The 19,412-nt window shown below is 37.7% G+C and overlaps 1 gene segment (V, D, J or C); it reads left to right on the top strand.

Annotated features, from left to right (window-relative positions):
* The first annotated feature begins 2,773 nt into the window (after positions 1 to 2,773).
* LOC123951551 lies at positions 2,774 to 18,514 on the top strand. The segment is given in 5 exon segments: positions 2,774 to 2,798; positions 2,893 to 2,943; positions 11,569 to 11,898; positions 16,294 to 16,341; positions 18,117 to 18,514. Coding segments are annotated over 5 exon segments (637 nt in total).
* The last annotated feature ends 898 nt before the right edge of the window (positions 18,515 to 19,412 follow it).

Here is a 19,412-nt window from a genome sequence, read left to right as displayed (position 1 = left end):
AAGGAAGCCATCCCAGTGTGTACAATGTTATACAATGAATGAATGAATGAATGAATGAATGATGGAAATTATAAAGCCTTTGGAGTGATAGAGAACTTCTTTGAATTCTTGCTCAGCCACGTAACTGACACAATCCAGGGAAGTTACTCAGTCTTTGTCATGGGGTTGTTGGGGACTGAAGAAGGATACAGGACAGGTCTAGCACAGGGTCAACACATCACAGGGTCCTTTCCCGTTACAACGGAACTGTTTCACTGACCCAGCTCAGCTAACACAGGAACTCAGGGACTCTTTAAATGTCACAACTTACATTGTCCTCCAAACAACAGTAAAGTTCGCTTTCTTTTGAAAAATCTAAGAATTGTGAATAGGAAGAGAGTCCAGGGTAGTAAAACAAAGGATTTTTTTTCCTCCAAGATTTTTCTTACTCACACCAGAGTGTTGTAACCTCATAACACCTAAAGTAATAACTATAGTAATTGTTTAAATTCTTCCAAATTGGTGAATTTTCTTCAGACTACTGATCACTGATCTATAAAATGTATGATGGTGTGTATAAAGTTCGTTTTATAAATTATATAAAATGCATAAAGTTCTGCATAAAGTGGTGGGATTATTATCTCACTGTTATTATATACAGTAATAAGTCTTTTCTTCCAGTTTTCCTGATAGCCTTATAATTCCCCACACACTTACCAAATAAGCATGAGAAATCCGTAACTCAGAGAGGAAAAGAGTTCAAGGATAGGTGGGTTTGAAGCAAAGCCTAAAGGAAGAAAGTGAACGTGTTGCCCCCAAAAGGAAGATAACGTGGCATTATTGTAACAGGGGTGTTTTGGTGCAGTCATCTGGGACCTGAGAGTTCTCTACGCCAGGAACATAGTAAAATGCCACTGAGACATATCTTACTGTGAAGGTCTTTCATTGGTTTTAAAACAAAACTTCCTCCCCAATCCTGGCCTCTGAAGAACAAGTTTGCTACCACCTCCCCAGTCCTGATGCATGGCCATCTTGGAGAAAATTCTGTCTAATCCAGGGAAACGCCAACCCCATGAATGGACATGTGTCTCCAACTTGATTTGTGTTGACTACACTCCTGTCTCGTGGGTTCACTGTTTTCACGTCCACTGTCAATTTATGCAATTGCTTCTGACTTCTCTCCTTTGCTTTTCAAATAAAGATCGCAAAACGAGAATTTCTCAGGATCAAGTCTCCTTGGCCAGAACAGCAGACAGAAGCATGCACATATGATGTAGGCTCTCTAGGGTCCTTGGAGAGCCCATTGAGCAGTGGTCCCAACAAAAAGGAGAACAGCTTGAATGAATCCTGAATTGCTCACCTGGGATTATGAATGACACAAGCTCAATTCCTGCTTAGGATTGATAAGCGTCTTTTCCTTGATAACCCTTAATGTCTTTAAGTCTCTGGAAGCCCCACTATTGTGCATGCTGGGATCTTGCAATGTCACAGAGTCAGAAGGGATCTGTAAGGAAACCTTCTCCATCACTAACCCTCCACTCCTTTCTCACTTGAGCAGCCACAGCAGACCCTTTCTGGCTCTTAATCACAGCTTCATAAGCTGTTGGAACAGGAAGGGCCTTTTGCACATACGTAGCTTAATGCTCACACAGCAGATGGGATGTGGGAAACCAGGGAGGGCAATTGACTTGTCCAAAGCTAGTTATCCACAGAGGCAAAGTCGCAGGTATATTTCCAAAGATCACAGAATAGCTTCCAAGAGGCTTCTTCTTTCAAGGTAACAGAAGGTTTGTTTTCCAATTTGAGTTTTAATAAAGATCAATTTTTCTGTGGGAGATAGAATTCTACAATTTTGTCCTTTTATTCCAGGAAAATATTGTCATCACAGACAGGATTTTCTCCTTTTGCTTTCCCTGTGAAGATTTGTGTTGCTGAATGGTAAGTGACTTACTACAAAATGGAGACCATTGTCCACATTTATCAAGTATATTTCTGTTGACATGTTAGTTTTTTCAGTTAGTGAAGCCTATCCCCTTCAGAAATATAACCCTAAACTGCTGACACAGTAGGCCGGTGTTTGTGAGAACAGAAGAGGTTTCCTTTGATGCATCTCTGAGCAGTTTCACACACTTGAACACCTGGAAATCAAAACCTCTTAATTCTCTGAAAACTGTTTCTGGTAATTTAGAAAAGTCATTGGTTGACTCTTGGTCCTGATCTTTTCTTTTCTTTTCTTTTCTTCTTTCTTTCTTTCTTATTTAACTTTCTTTCTCTTTCCCTCCCTCCCTCCCCTTCTCTCCTTCCTTCCCTCTCTCTCTTCCTTCCTTTTTTCCTTCCTTTCTCTCTCTCTCTTTCTTTCTTTCTTTCTCTCTCTCCCTTCCTCCCTCCCTTCCTCCCTTCCTTTCATCCTTCTCCCTCCCTCCCTCCCTTTCTCTTTCTTTTTGGTTTCTTCATCTCTATTTTCTATCAGCATTTTCCATGATCGCTGCCTCCATCAAAGCAGATATTTAGATCAATTATTCTGAGGAAAATTTATAAAATATCACATGCCATGAAGCTATATTCAAGAACTTATAATGGGGAGCACCTGGGTGGCTCAGTGGGTTGGGTCGCTGCCTTCAGCTCAGGTCATGATCTCAAGGTCCTGGGATTGAGTCCCTCATGGGGCTCTCTGCTCAGCAGGGAGCCTGCTTCCCTCTCTCTCTCTCTCTCTCTGCCTGCCTCTCTGTCCACTTGTGATCTCTCTCTGTCAAATAAATAAATAAAATCATTTTTTTTAAAAAAAGAACTTATAATGGCCTTGAAAGGCCAATCTGCCAGTACAAGGTTTCTACCTGCTGGCCCTGACATGAACCTCAGGAGAAGGCTTACATTTATGTAGAAGCGCTAACTAGTGTGGTAACCGTTAACCAGGCTGGATCAAGATATCTGTAGAAGAAACTAAGCTTATTATAACTTCTCCTGGTAAGTAACTTTGTTATTTTTATATACTGTGAATGAAAAACTGATAGGTGCTTTTTAAAAAAATGTAGAATCAACTTAGCATTTAGACAGGAATTTTACAGCTAAAAAATGTTTCCATATATAGTGACAAAATTTGTCACTATATATGGAAATAAAACTACTTTGTGAATGTTTTTTTTATTTCCTTGCTTGCAAGCAGTTGAAATTCTACTTGTAGAAAATATACACACAAAACTATGGATGCAGCTGAAATTAAAATGTATCTGAGACCATGCCTGTGACATATTTGTGCAAGTTATTTATTCAAGATGTTTTTCATGTAGGTGGCCTTTTAAGTGAGTCACTGGTTGATGAAGTACCTATAATACTGCTCCTTTCTTAATGAATACTGTTCCTTTCTCTAATAATCTGCAAAGCCTATGTTATTAGTTTTGATCTCATCTTTAAGAGCAGTGCAAAAAATTTAACTCTTACAGTGGATAATTATAGAACTTCAATAAATCAACATAATGTTATTACTCTAATTTCTTAGTGGGTAGGCTGAGTTGTTGGGAGTCAGATACCATACTGCCTTGTTTCTGGGTCTTGTCTCAGTCCTTAAGAGCATTGTACGGGGGATCTTCTTATTCCAATTTCACTGATGAGAGTTCAGTTATTTGCCTACATTCACATGACTAGTTACTATGGCAACGTTTGGGACCCAATAGATACTTGTTTGTTCCTTACTGTATGGTCTAACTATTATATGCTATGAGAAACATTAAGCTATAAATGTATTCTGAATATATAGTCTTTTATAGTCTGACCTTTTAAATAGACTATGCAGTTGAATGTGTAATAGTGATAGCTCAAAATTTGTATGATTCTTCATGCAGAAAACAATGCTTCTGTTTCTAATCATGGCACTAAAATTGTTTCTCTTCTTCCCAAGACATCAAGTAAGTCATGTTGAATATGCGTTTATTAAATTCTCACAATGTGACGATTAGGGTATTTTTATAAAGGGACAAGTCCTTTCAACACCATTCCTTTCAATCTTTCTGCATGGGATCAAATCTGCTGGGACTCTGGAAGCTGGCAGAAGAACAGGAGCAGGTGTGCTGTATTCGGGACTCAGCTGCAGAACTTGGAGCTGCCTTTGCCCTCCTGCTGGGATAGCAGCAGAAAGACCAAACGGAATTAAGATCTTCTGATGAGCAGCTCAGGGTTTTAAATCAATATCCTGGAACTTGTTGGGGTAATTTGAAGTTCTAAGGAACAGTCTTTCAGCAATAAATGGGTTAATATTACTCACTCTTTAATAACTCATGTGTTCTTGTATCAGTGAGGGCTGAATTCTGGAAAGAATTTAATTTATAATCAAGCCAGATAACCACTCTTCAGTGTGTAGAGATAAAAAGTGTATATATATATATATATATATATATATACCTATAGAATACTGAACATTCATATATTAAATTTTTAAATATTAACTTAAAAATTATTTAATTTTTTAATATTTCTTAATATCATTTCCATCTTTATTCTTGTAAAAATCACAGAAATAGTAACTATAAATTACACTCTAGGAAAAGAACTGATATGATATATGAAAACCTTTTAAGAAAAAAGATTTAGAAATTTTAGGAACATGGTGACAAAAGATAAAATCAGACACTCTAATGTGTGTGATTGAGATGGGAAAGACAGACCCAAGCTGTCCAGGCAGAAGAGGGGTCAGGTCATCCATTCTTGACTGTGTTCATAGCTAACGTGATTTTGCTTGAGGTTCATCTTTATTTAATGTTAGCAGTGTCTATTTATATATATTTATAGAAATATTGAAAGATTACAGAGACATTTTAAAGGAGGCACACAGGAAGTTTTCTGTAAAAGCTTTTCAGACAGTGTAGCTGGAGTAGCTGGTGGTACAAAAAAGTGTTTGGTCCTGGCACATTTCTCAGGGTTACAGGTAAGATATTTTAAAATTCTTCCCTATAAGGTAGGGAGAGGATGTAGGTGATGTGAGTCGGGGGGTGGGAGGCAGTGTAGGTCCTGGTGCTGGCTCAGAGTTCTAGGACTGGTCCGAGTTTGGTCATAAATAGCAGTGGGTTACTAGGAGAGGTTGTTGACTCTGTCCCAGTCCTGGGGGTAGTTGTGCCTGATCTAGCTTGGAGGACATTCACAAGGAGCCAACTAGCTAGAGCATCTGGAGTTTCTAAGGGGTGGAGCCGTTAATCCCTTAGGGGTTTCTGTGTTGAGAGATTTGTAAAGAAATTTGTGTATCTTATTTATTAGATTCTAAAAATAACCAAAGGAAAGGAATGAACAAAAAATTGATAAACTTGCATTTTTCTGTGAAGGCAATTCATATCAGGTATCAACATATTTAACTACACAAACATATCCAAGAATTTCAAAGCTAGGTTTGGTTTTTTGAAATTTGGCCTAGTGAATTTTTTCATTCTTCATTAGATTTAGAGATAAAATTTTGCCTGGATGAGGGAGAACATCTCACACAGATGTTTTTACCCTACAGGATCTAGTTGAATAAGTGTTTTCAAAGAATTTTCATAGGGCTGGTGAAACTATGGAAAAATGAAAGGAATGACATATTTTGGTGTTTTTCTTGCTGTCACCATAGGCACACATGGATTCACAAATTGAAAAGCAACTTTCTAGTCCTGTTTTTTTACCAATTAACTGCAATATAAACTTCAGCAATCTAATTAAATAATGGTGACACAGAGGTAATTCAGAAATCCTAAAAACTTTTTTTTTGGGGAGACTGTGGTGCAGAAAAAAAGGTGGACTGTGAGTCAGGATCTATTACATTCTATACAATCATTCTTCAGCAAATAAATTTATATTCATTGGTTATCACTTTCTTAAAATTATAAAAATAATATATGCCCATAAGAGAAAAATTGGAAAAGAGAAAAAAATAAAGATTTATAATGACACATATTCTGTTAACATTTTCTGTATTTCCATCCATTCAGTCTGTCAATGTAGCCACCATCTCAAATAGATATTGTGGAACTAAATGAAATAAATATGAAAATATCTATTGCATAAGTTGGGACATGATCCATCATTTAAAAAGTCAGTCCTACAAATTCCAAGTATCACCCAGTGGAGTTCTTCTTAAATCAGGAGTGTAGAGAAATGTATTCATTTTGATCTAGTCTACAGGTCCCTTTAGAACAATTGGACAGTATTTGCAGAACACTTTCTAAGACTCATTGTTACATGTTTCTAAAAATAAGCAGAATGTAGTAAGCAATACCTCATATATTGTTAGCCTCAACCTAAGCCGATCTCTCACTTTCCAGTGGAAACTTCTGGATGTAAACCAGGAAGAGGTTTGTAATTGAATATATAAAATTATTCTAATGTACATAAAAATCAACTGTTCACTTATTAAATAAAATGTTTTATATTTTATTTATTTGAGAGACAGAGCATGCACACATGAGAGAGAAACAGAGAGCGAGAGCACACAGGAGCTGGGGAGAGAGCAGACATAGAATGAGAAGTAGACTCCCACTGATCAGGGAACCCAAGGCAAGGTTCTCTATCCCAGGACTCTGGGATCATGACCCTGGTCAAAGGCAGACTCTTAACAGAGGAGTCACCCAGTAATCCCTCAAATATTCACTTTTAATAGTGTACATCTGCATTGGATTATGTCTATAAATTAAAATTGTATTATTACAAATATCACCTGATAAATACTGCTTTTTGTGCCTCAAATTTCTGTAAAACTTGTGTTCAGATTCTTCACATGCATCTAAATTGTATACATTAGAACGAATTTCTGAATCATCTTAGGGTTGGAATGTAAATTTGGGGATACCTTTATGATGAGAGCACTGGATATTTAATTGGAAGAGACATTTATCCACTTAGAAAATAAAAGCATTATTTCATTTATTCTGTCATTATGTATATGTACAATGTAAGCATATAGTATAGAGACTTCAGTCTTTTTAGGTAATATTTACCAAATCCATATGAAACTTCTTAATTTTTTTTTTACTGGTACTACCTCTAAACTAGTTTTAATTGAGTTTATTTGAGGTTGATATGTTGTCCAAGTGCATTGCTTAATCAAAGTAGAGTATACAAAGACCATTGTTTAGAATGAGAAGTTGCCCAAACTGAACATTAGGCAATCTTTGTTTTATGAGGCATAATTTGGGGGATGAAAGCTTCCTCTTATTCTCTGCCATTTCAGTGTGTTAGAATTTGGAATGTTTTATATTTATATCACAGAGTGGGATTTGTAAACATCTACTCCCATTTTTCTTTTTTTTATTCTTATGTTAGTCACCATACAGTACATGAGTAGTTTTTGATGTAGTGTCTCCCATTTTTCATGTCAACTTCAAGGTAGACCTCACTAAACTATCAAGCTCCAGGCAGAAACAGAAACAAGCTCTAATATACAAACTGTGTCTCATTTATTTATACTCAGTACTCACATTTATATATATATTTATACTCATATTTATTCTCACTTATTTATACAGTTGGGCAATGGAATAAAAATAGAAGATCAAAAGCAAAAGGAAGTAGAAGAAAAAAGGCCTGTGATTATCTAGTACAAAGTGTAGGGTACAATTTTATGCTCTAAGGTAGGAGAAACATGTATTAGAATACATACTTTTTATTAACTGAAAAAAATGAAGCACACCAAATTTTCACACATGTTGTTTTCCCCACCACGAAACGAGAAAAAGACTTCAGTGCATGAGTCCTTTAGCAGGAATGCGAAGTCAAAGAGTGGGCATTTCCTCCCACATACATTTTGCAAAATGGAAGAAATGATCTTTAACAAATGCATTTCATGCTCCCACTGCATCATTACTGTGGGCATCATGACATTTATTGTCATTCACAGATGGTGACCTTCAGTAGACCTGGTCAGGCAGGTGACAGTCTAGCGATCTAACATGACATAGGTCCAATTGTTATCCCCAAATACTGCATTCCCTTTAGTAAGGAAAGTTTGGTCCCATGAGAATAAAATGTCATATTGGAGTAACAATAATCACAAACAAATTGCTAATAATTATAGTAATGTTAATTATAATTATAATGTCTCATTTTTGTAGCATGTTTAGATGTGGAAATCTTAGGAGAGATTTTTATATCAATCCTTCTGGTAAAGGTCGGCATAACTACATTGTGCAAACACTGTAACAGCATCCGACCTTGTGTCCAAGTGGACTTGCATGAAGTGCTCATGCAGAACATGTGTAATTGTCTTCAAATAATTTGACTCAAGAACAGAGTTGATCAGATAACTTGTGTGAGTTGACACATTGTCTCTTCTGATGGTGAAAGGGTGTTGTCAGAGTATCTGGACTTTGGACTCTGACGGAACTGAGCTCCAGCTCCAGCACTTGTTGCTTTTGTGAACTTGGGTGATTATTTTCTGGTCTCAGCTTCCTAATCCAAAAGATGGGATAACAGGATGTATGAGCAGGGGCATATGCAAATTAAATGAGAGACTGTAAATAAGGTACTTGGCACATAACACATAACAGGTGCTGCATAGATGTTGCCCCTTTCGAACCTAGAGGGAGAACTGCATCCGGTACGGAGAATTGTATCCAGTATGGAGAGTGGTGTGTAACCAATCATACTGAGAGAGTAGAAATTCTCCAGAGGATTTGGCTCTACTAACCACTCTAGTGGAAAATTACCTTACTGTCCACTGATATACAAAAAAACCCCTGAATTTAGAGGTATTTGCTTAACGGAATTTTCCCTCACTTGGCATAAAAATGATATTCAAATTTGGGATTTTTAAAAAAATTTTAAGTTGTAGCTACATTAACCTTAATCCTTTATCTTATGATAGCATGTCCATCACCAAAAATTTTGGGATTCATACTGGTATTCAGTAGAAAAACAACAAAATTTTAAATTTTATTTAGAAAATACTTAGGAATATATTTATAAATACAGTTACCACTATTTTTTTACTACTTTTAGATATACTTAGAAATGTCATCAATTGAAATTCATATTTACATGGGAAACAGCTTTAAGTATTTCTAATAAAAAATGAGAAGAATAAAATAGAGAAATTTTGAATTATATTAATATGCAGATTCAAAGTACCATACTTCATTGAAAATGTCATTGCATTTGGTTAATTTATATATAATTCATACAGCTTTATATTCATCAAATTTATAAACTCAGGCAATTTACCTGAAAAATGTTCTGATTATTGATAATATAAATGTATTAGAAAAAATTATTTATTTCATAAACCAGTTTCTATTTTGTAAATCAATGAAATGATTGTGGCCATAAAAAACACTCATAATAAGTTTAATAAAGAATAGTGAGGGGGTAAGGGGCGCCTGGGTGGCTCAGCGGGTTAAGCCTCTGCCTTCAGCTCGGGTCATGATCTCAGGGTCCTGGGATCGAGCCCCTGCATGGGGCTCTCTGCTCAGCAGGGAGCCTACTTCCTCCTGTCTCTGTACCTGCCTCTCTGCCTACTTGTGATCTCTCTCTCTCTCTCTCTCTCTGTCAAATAACTACATAAAATCTTAAAAAAAAAAAAAGAATAGTGAGGGGCATCTTGGCGGCTCTTAGATTAAGTGTCTGGTCATGATCTCATGATAGTTGAATTGAGCCCTGACCACTGTGTTGGACTCCAGGCTGAGTGTGGAGCCTGCTCAGGATTCCCACTCTCCTTCTTGTTCTACCTCTCCCCCACCACTCTCTCTCTCTCTCTCTCTAAAATAAATAAAACAAAATTGAAAAAATATGTAATATAATTCCACAAAATATAGGAACAAACCATATAAAATGAAGAGTGTTACTTAATGCTCAGTGAACTATCACATTGAAAAAGTTATGGCAGTTCAAGGTACCTTCTATCCTGAAAAGAATGAAACCCCAGGACTCTAGATAAAGAAATGTGACAGGAGGTAGGCATAATGTCTTACCATCCAGATTTTCCCAATCTCATGATTGGATTATCAAGTTCTTTACTTTGATGAATCAGAAGTATTCCTAACAGAAACCAAACTTCATAAGATGTAAATTAGATTCTTTAATGTATTGAGTAGCGACAAAAATTATGGGAATGCCGTGTACTTTGAAAAATAAGTCTTGCTTTATATAACATGCTTTTAAAATTAAAAACCAAAATTTACAGTTGAGGAAAAATACAGTGTCTTGTATTATAATCAGCAAAATACTATTTGTACTATAAGGAAGATGTACAAAATTAAAACAAGTGCATTATTATCTAATACCTATTTACATCATGAATTAAAATAACTCATCATTGTTTGTTTACTCATTTAGTATAAAAATCAGGAGCTGTCATGCACAGGCAAAAATTCTGAGGAATTTTTTTCCTTTCTTCTCAAAGGAGAAATCCTAGTCTTTTCTTAGGAAACGGCCCATGAAATTATTATTCTAGCTCCAAACTACTGGAAAGAGAAAATTAATAAAACATTGGTGTTTCAGTTTGAACTCAAATTGGAAAGGGTATTACTATTTATAACTTGAATCATTACTTATTAATAAATGTATAACCAAAGACTATTCCAGTGTTCAAGTGATATGCTCTTGAGAACCATGATGTTTCATTATATAATTTCACATTCTATTTACAAGAAACTCTGACCAGAGCTGTTAACATTATATCTTTGTAGGTGACTGTATTCAGCAGGTGAAATGAAAGAAAATTGAATTACAAGTTCAGCAGTCTTAGAGGGCAGATTCAGATTTGGAGGGAAATGCTAAGAGTCAAAATGTGATGTCTTGTTAGTAATGCTTCAACCTCAAATGAAATTCCAATATAAAATTAGCTTCTAGGGAACATTTCCTGAAGCAAAACAAAATTCTGACCATTACATTAATTGATTAGGTTACTCTAAGAACATTTCTGAAAATAACCAATACATTTTTTTAAATAGAAGTTTTGTGTATATGGCCATTTTGTTTCTAAATTTCAGGCGTTGTAAATTATTTGGAGGTGCAGCATTAAACATTGTCCTATTCAAAATCCCATGATGGTTCAGATATGAGAACAAGATGTTCTATAAAATCAGAAATCAAGGAGAAGAATTCTAGAATTCAGAAATGGGCTTGGAACCCCTATTTGTAACTAAAAGGGTAACTTGATAGATTTCCATTCAAACAAGTGACTGTACTGTTTTAAAATATTCTGTATTTTGATTTGGCTCTTTCCCTTAATGTCTGTGACTTTGTCAAGTTAAATAACCTCTAGAACCTCTTTTCCCATGGAAACTAAGAAAATAAGCACCTCATAACCCTCTGCGCATGAAAAGCTACAGCAAGCATTAATTCTATAGCAACTTTCCTCCCCTTTACTATGTGCTGGTCATTTCCAAACCACACAATGTTTGTGTTTCTCTAGTTATGTTTTTTTTAATGATTTTATTTATTTAGTTATTTGATAGACAGATCACAAGTAGGCAGAGTGGCAGGCAGAGAGAGGAAGGAATCAGGCTCTCTGCTCAGCGGAGTTCCATCCCAGGACCCTGAGATCATGACCTGAGCTGAAGGCAGGCTTTAACCCACTGAGCCACCGAGGCGCCCCTATCTAGTTATGTTTTATTGTTGTTCTATTTTCTTCAACAGATAAAAGTCCTGATGAAGATATTTCTCCCAAGCCCACAGTTTTTCTTCCTTCAGTTGCTGAGGTAGAAGTCCATAAGGCTGGAACATATCTTTGTCTTCTTGAGGATTTTTTCCCTGATGTTATCAAGATAGATTGGCAAGAAAAGGATGACAAAACAATTCTGAAATCTCAGCAAGGAGACACCATGAAGACGAAGGACACATACATGAAATTCAGCTGGCTGACCGTGACTGGAGCATCAATGGATAAAGAACACAAATGTATCGTCAACCACCAAAGTAATAGAAGAAAAGTTGATCAAGAGATTCTTTTTCCTTCAATAAACAAAGGTATGTGCACATAAAAATGAATACAACCACACAGAACACTTTGTTTCAAATGGAAAACCCTACCTTTTCTGTCAAGTATTAATGAAAACAAGCACATAGAATATTTTTGCTAATGTTGTTTTCTTTAATGATAGCATAAATGTCCCGGTATTTCCCAATAGAATTCAAATAGTATGGGCTTTGAAGGCACCTGGATACCTCACTTAGTTGAGCATCTGACTCCTCATTCAGCTCAGGTCATGATCTCAGGCTCTTGAGATCAAGACCGCCGTCGGGTTCCATGCTCAGCACAGCTTCTTCTTGAGTTTCTTTCTGTCTGCCTCTTCTCCCTCTGTTCTCTCTCTCCCAAATTAAATACTGAATCTTTTAAAAATAGAATGGCTGTGGAACACACAGAGAAAAAACTTAAAGACAAACTCACTTAGCCTTTCTCACATCGGTTTCATCATCCAAAATATTATTGTCACAGTGATATAGTTTCTACTTATTGTATGGATTAAATAACCAATACACGTGAAAGCGCCTAGCAACCTTGCAAATAAGAAATATTCAGAGAGGGGCGCCTGGGTGACTCTGTTGTTTAAACGACTGCTTTTGGCTCAGGTAATGATCCTAAAGTCTCAGGATCAAGTCCAACATGAAGGTACCTACTCAGCAGGGAGTCAGCGTCTCCCTCTGACCCTACCCCCTTTCATGCTTTCTCTCTCTCTCATAAATAAATAGATAAATAAATAAATAAATACAAACTTTAAAAAATTATTTCAGAGCAATATCCTCACTTTTTTTAATATAATTTTATATTATTTTTGTTAATGTTCCAAGATTCATTATGTACCACACTCACTGCTCCATGCAATACGTGCCCTCCTTTCTTTTTTTTTTTAAAGATTTTATTTATTTACTTGACAGATAGAGATCACAAGTAGGGAGAGTAAGGCAGAGAGAGAGAGAGAAGGAGGAGGAAGTAGGCTCCCTGCCAAGCAGAGAGCCCAATGCGTGGCTCGATCCCAGAACCCTGGGATCATGACCTGAGCGAAAGGCAGAGGCTTTAACCCACTGAGCCACCCAGGCGCCCCAATACGTGTCCTTCTTAATACCCATCACCCAGCTCACCTAATACCCACTCCCATCCAAAACCCTCATTTCCTGATCAGCCCCAGAATGATTCCTGATGGATCCCTTCTTTCCCTTTGGGATGGTGACCTTGCCTAAAACAATGGATACTTTGCCAAGAATTATCTTCTTTCTGCTCCTTCTCTATTGTTAAAAAGGTTCCTTTTCCTTTAATCCTTTTGAGTTCTGCTCTACTTCCTAGATGGAATGCTGAGAACCTCTGGGTGCTTTGAACACCTGCCGCTGGACTTCATTCCACTGCCAGTTGGTACATGTTGTCAATATGCCCTTGTCATTATTTGTATATGTTCTGGGTGGGTTTATGCCTTTCCCTGCCAAGAGGCTGATGTCCTCATTGTGGTGCAGACAGTGTTAAAAATGGGTTTCCCCTTTGGCAGACATCTTCTGTGAGCTCAGTGACTAGGGCACATAATTCACAGGGAAAATCACAGGAGCCTTTAGGAATACCTTGCAAGCTTCCTGGAATTGTCTCAGTGTACAAAATTCTGCTGATCCTTTCGATGTGAGTCCTCAGTGTCTAGTGCTCAAGCCTGTCATCATCAGATTACAGAAACCTTCTTAGAGCACAACTAAAGGGCCCACTCAGTCACAGGATGCAGCCTGGTGATTATTAAAAAATAAAGTGAGGATATTGCTCGGAAATAATTTTTTAAAGTATTTATTTATTTATTTATTTATTTATTTAGGAGAGAGAGAGAGATAGTGAGAGAAAGCATGAAAGGGGGTAGGGTCATTATCAGAGGAATTATCAGTGGTATTATCAGAGGAAGATAGCCCTGGACATTTCCAGTAAAAGAGGGACATTACCAAGTGTTCCTGTCGTAAAACTAGTAGTTGAACCTTGTACACATTCCTCAGCTATGGAAGTCTCCACCTGACCCCTAGTCCTGCACAGACACTGGTATTTCTGAATCAAATTGAGGGAAAGAGAAGTAGCTGACATCCAAATAGACTGCTTCCATCTAGACAGGGTTTCAAAACTTCATACTTTAAATATGAAATCCTTTCTCCCTCTTTCCTTTTCCTTTACTCTGTCAATGGCCTGTATCTCCCAGGTCAATGCCAAGGGGCCTAATCTCTGGAATTAGAGCTACCTAGCAGAAAATATAACCCTGGTCCTAATTTTTCTCAAGGTCAATAAGATATCTCATTGGTTGATTACCATAAAGTTATATTGGGAGTTAGTTAGGAATTACCAAGAAGCCATTGGGATTCACTCCTTTGGCTGGCCCTACTTCCTCGGGGAGGGATAATTATAAAGAAGTACAATCAAGACCTTTCCCTTCATTCTTGAAGTTGTTGCAGAAGCCCTCCTAGAGCAACGGGTAATCCCCCCCAAAACAAACAAACAAACTAACTAACTAACAAATAAACAAAACCCTTTACTCTGACCAAAGCAGTTCTTGAAATTAAAATAGCCCTTCATTATGACTCGGCTGAGCAAGACTGGATCTTTGCTGTAGGCAACACCATGTTCTATACCAAGTTGAACACTATGGGGAAAATTAAAATCCAATAACATCAGATCATGGTGCAAGCCATGTGGCTTAACAGAGTTACTCCATTAACAGGGTCTTTCTTACTTATTTGATTTTAATTGCTTCAAGTTATGAGGACTATGGCAAACATGAGGAACTCTCATGGCAACTCTCTTTTCCTGTATCCTCTGGTCAATGATCATTTTTCTGATTTTTGTCTTTGTATGTATATTGGGTGCCTTTGTGTTTTGTTTTGGCTTCTACACTATAGGTAAATACAACTCTGATTTTGTGTGTGTTCAGATGGCTCTAAATGTGACTTGGTCTTCATTCTATCCCTGCAAAGAAGTTCACATTCAGGGGTGAATGGGTGGCTCAGTTGGTTAAGCATGGACCTTTGGCTCAGGTCTTGATCCCAGGGTCATGGTATTGAGCCTTGCATTGGGCCCCCTGTTTACTTTTTTATATTTCTTAATTATTTATTTATTTGACACAGAGAAAGTAAGAGAATGTGAGAGAGAGAGAGAGCATAAGTAGGGGGAGCTACAGGTAAGCAGAGGGAGACGGAGAAGCAGGATCCTCAATGAGCAAGGAACCTGAAGGGTGGCTGGAACCCAGGACCCAGGATCATGAACTGAGTCAAAGAAAGCCACTTAACCAACTAAGCCACCCAGGTGCCCCTGGGCTCTCTGTTTAGTGGGGAGTCTGCTTCTCCTTCTACCTTTGTCGCTTTCCCCTGCTCATGCTCTCTCCCGCTCAAATAAATACATAATTTTTTTTTTGAAAAATGAGCATCCTTAATGAAAAGGTCATTTGCTAAGATGAAAGACTAAGATTTCTGGAATAGATCGTGTTTGACAGTGCACAATGGGGAATTATGTTCGATTTCTATGGGGTGTTTTACAAGGTGCTTTTCACATGCTCTCACTTATCTAAATGCCCACAACCATCCTTTGAGGGATGGTTCTAACAATCACTGGTATGATTTTACAAGGTACATAGACTCTTTAAATCTTATTTCCTTCTGGGTAAGACAGAGTCCTCCAAATTCACCTTATATCAGTGTAACTGGGGGATCAGATGGCATAATACATGTGAAACTTTAACACAGTGTTTGGCACAGTAATAATCATTTAATAAGTATTAGCTTTCATTCATATTGTTGTCATGTCTGCAAATACCACCACTCCAGAAAATCATGTGCGGTATCTGGGGATTCTGAAGCTTGTGTGATTTGAAAGGTAGGACTGCTTTCTTTTGCTTAGATGGGATATTGACCTAAACATGTAAGATTCTGCTGTGATTCTAGGGTTGGATGGATTCATCTTGGTAACAGCACTTCACGTCAGCAGTGGGTACTGAGGACTGTACAGCAGCCAGTTTCTGGTTTTTTTCCATTCAATAAGTTTGAATAGGACACCTACTTTGCAGTAGGCAGTGTGCTAGGAGCTATGAGCAGAGAAGGAAAACAAGATAGTCTTAAGCATTTACCCTCGAGCTGTGGGGGAAAAAAAAGAAAGAAGTGCATAATTCATGAAGTTCAACATCTTCATGTGCAGAAATACAATTTTGAATTGATTTACTGAATTACACAGATTCAGAACAATAAATTCTGGAATTGTGGGGCTCATATTAGTAAAGGCTCTCCTCTCTGCTTACAAATTCTTATCTATCATCTACCTATCTATCATCTAATTATCTATCATGTATCTATCCACAACACAGTCACACATCAATTAATAGATTTGAACAATTGAATAATACTTGCACTCATTTCTTTCAGTGCTTGCTGCTATTAACTCCACAAAATCTTCTCTGAATGATGAAAATGGTAAGATTTTGTCTATGTTTGCCTTTATGTTCTGCTGTAGCATTTTTTTCTCCTCATCAACATCATTGAAGTTCCCTGGCTTCAGGGAAAAACCTCAGAATGGCTGGATCTTGAACAATAGATTGAGTGATATTTTAAGACAATCCATCATCTCTCAGGAATCATCATCACACAGTAAATGCTGGTTTGGGTGTGAGAGGACTATAAATTAGGGGTGCAGGGATGTGCTCTGAATTATTTCAACAATGGAATTCATTCACCTGTGACCTTTGTTACTACTGGCTGAGGAAAACAGGATATGAATTGCTTCTAGATTTTTTTTTTCAGATTGCTTCTAGATTTAAAAAAAAAAAAAAAAGTTCTTGCTGGAAGTTAATAACATGAACTGACCTGAGAGCTTCTCGTACAGGTGTGCTGCACTGTGAGTGCATATTGTTTAATTCTCCTAATACTCACTGTGAAGGATTTTATTCCCATTTTACACAGGAGGACAATGAGCTAAATTTATTTGTCTCCATACCACACAGCAAGATCTAGGGCTTCATCCCAGATCATCTGAATCAAAAATTCATATACTATCTTAGTTTTTATTCTTGCTCTAATCCCCAAAGTCGAGACCCTGAGACAGGTGTACACATGGGGAGGGGTGTGAGTGCAGGGCTTCTGGTGCCACAGAGTGGACGTAAACTCCACTCTTTTAATTATCAGTTCCATGTCTACGGCTAAACTATTTACATTTTCTGAGCACACCTAAAATGACGCAAATAACATCTAAGTCATAGAAGATATAACGTGACATATGTGAAAGGTCTAGCATAGGGATCTCACTTAGCTGCTACATTGTAAGTACTAGCTCCTGGCATTGTCTCCCCACATATGAACAAAGGTAATGATGAAGAGCATTGGCTCTAGCCCTACTGATCCAACCTCCGTGTCCAGGATCAAGGGACTTGTGGGCTCTAACCATCATCATCACCATCTTCATTATCATCATCTTAATTTGTAGTTTTGCTTAATCATTTTGATGTCTTTGCTATTTTGTGTGTGTGAATATACAGATCTACAGAGCAGCTGAGGAAGTGTTCTTAAATGTAGTGTTGCTGGGATTGAAATCTGGTTTCTGGTACTTACTACTTGCATGAAATCAGCCCTTCTCTCTCTATCCTCGGTTGATTTGTAAAAATGAGAGTGAAAATAATAATAGGTTATTTAAACATTAAATAAGGTTTAAGCTTTGCATACAAAGTTGCTAAAATAAGTAACAGCTACTTTGTACTTAATGGATATTGCCTCTTATTCTTTTTTTTTCATGATTCAGATTTATAAGACCCAAACACAATTCTGATGTGTTACAAAGTCCAGACATTGTATCTGTTTTAAACTAATTACTATCAATGAAATTTCTACAGAACTTATATTGCCTCGTATTCTTACTTCAAAACATGGTAGGGAAGAAGGAATGTTAAAAGCTATTTATCACCAATGACTTTTTCCCATTGGATTCATTCATAAGCACAACCTTACTTTTTATTCCTTTGGAAAGTTCTAGGTGAGTTTCATAGATGTTTGAGTGACTTGACCAGCAAACTGTGTTCCAAGTTGTCTTGGGGACGGTGGTGGTGGAGATGGTGATGTAGGTGTTTATTCTCCAGTTGTGCTGGTGTGAGTGTGTCACTTCAAGCTAAGTCATCAGAAGTGTGTACAGTCACACTTTGCCCATTAATAAGTCCTAGCCTTTCAAAACAACACTGAAATTAATAAAATGCTCCTTTTAGACACCCTGCAGCTGCAACTTGGGAACACATCTGCCTACTATACCTACCTCCTCCTCCTCCTGAAGAGCCTGATCTACTCCGTCATCATCGTCATCTGTCTGCTTGGGAGACCAGCACTCAGTGGCAATGGGAAGAGTTCCTAACACATGGTGGCACAAGGTGTCACTTCTTGCCATTGGCTAGTGTCCCTAAAAGTGTCTGCTGAGTATCTAGTGAGACTTCTTTCTGAGATTGGGTTCTTTCAGGTCACGTGTGTCTTTTTCTTGTGTCATTATCTGAGAGCAGGCTTACAAACCCCTGGGCAAACAGAAGCTTTCACTCTGCAGCTAGAACTAATCTTGCCATGACTCAGGGGTGGGGCCAGCGGGCATCCACAGAGTCTTTTGCACCACCCCCTCATCGGTCCACCAGCTCCCCAGCCACCCAGTTCCCATGCCTCTGGGTACAGCCAGCATACACCTTACAACTGCATTCTTGAACTCTTTAACCAGACACCGGCCTTGAAGTCTTTATTTTATGCACCTGGAAGCCATCATGCTTGTTACCTGACATTTGTGTGTTTTTCATAATAGGCACAATAAAAGCAATCAAAAGTCTTCTTTGGCCTCCGTGTAATTTATTTGGTGCTGAGAGTCCAAAGTAAAGGACAGCCTGACAACTGAGTCTTCCAATTCAGCATCACTTGTAATAATGGTCAATTCCACATTTCTAATTCTTTCTCTGAGATGGTCCTTATCATGCTTTCCTTGGAGCACTGATCCTAGGTGAGCCACAGACAGTGAAGGTTTCCAGGTTATTTCTCCTTCAAAGTTTAGCAGATTCAGACTCATTTGGTTTAATACACTCTGGTGGTGACATTATAACATGTTGCATGACTGGTGGCTGTGCTCAGACCTGTCCCAGTGTGTCACAGGCACTAAATTTCCTGATGTCACAAGAATCCCAAGAGATCTGCACTAACACTGAAAAGGTAGAATGGCTGAGGGGTTAAGTGCTTGACTTCTGAATTCCATATGCTTGGGCTTAAATCTTGGTTCTATAGCTATTAAACTCTTTGTGGCATAATTTTTTCATTTGCCAAATGGAGTTAAAGTGACCCATCTCTTGGAGTTGTGTGGATAAAATGAGTTAACTTTCCTGGATACCTGTGAGTGCTCAACAACATTAGCCTCTACTGTTGGCAGCTCTAATTTAGAAATAAGAGAAACACTCATGTACACATGCACACACACTAACAATTAGGGCACTCATTAATATGTATGTGTATATTTCTACACACATGGATGTAAAACAAAA

Source organism: Meles meles, chromosome 10 (genome assembly GCF_922984935.1).
Source record: "Meles meles chromosome 10, mMelMel3.1 paternal haplotype, whole genome shotgun sequence".
NCBI lineage: Eukaryota > Metazoa > Chordata > Mammalia > Carnivora > Mustelidae > Meles > Meles meles.
This window is presented reverse-complemented; position numbering and strand designations above follow the sequence as displayed.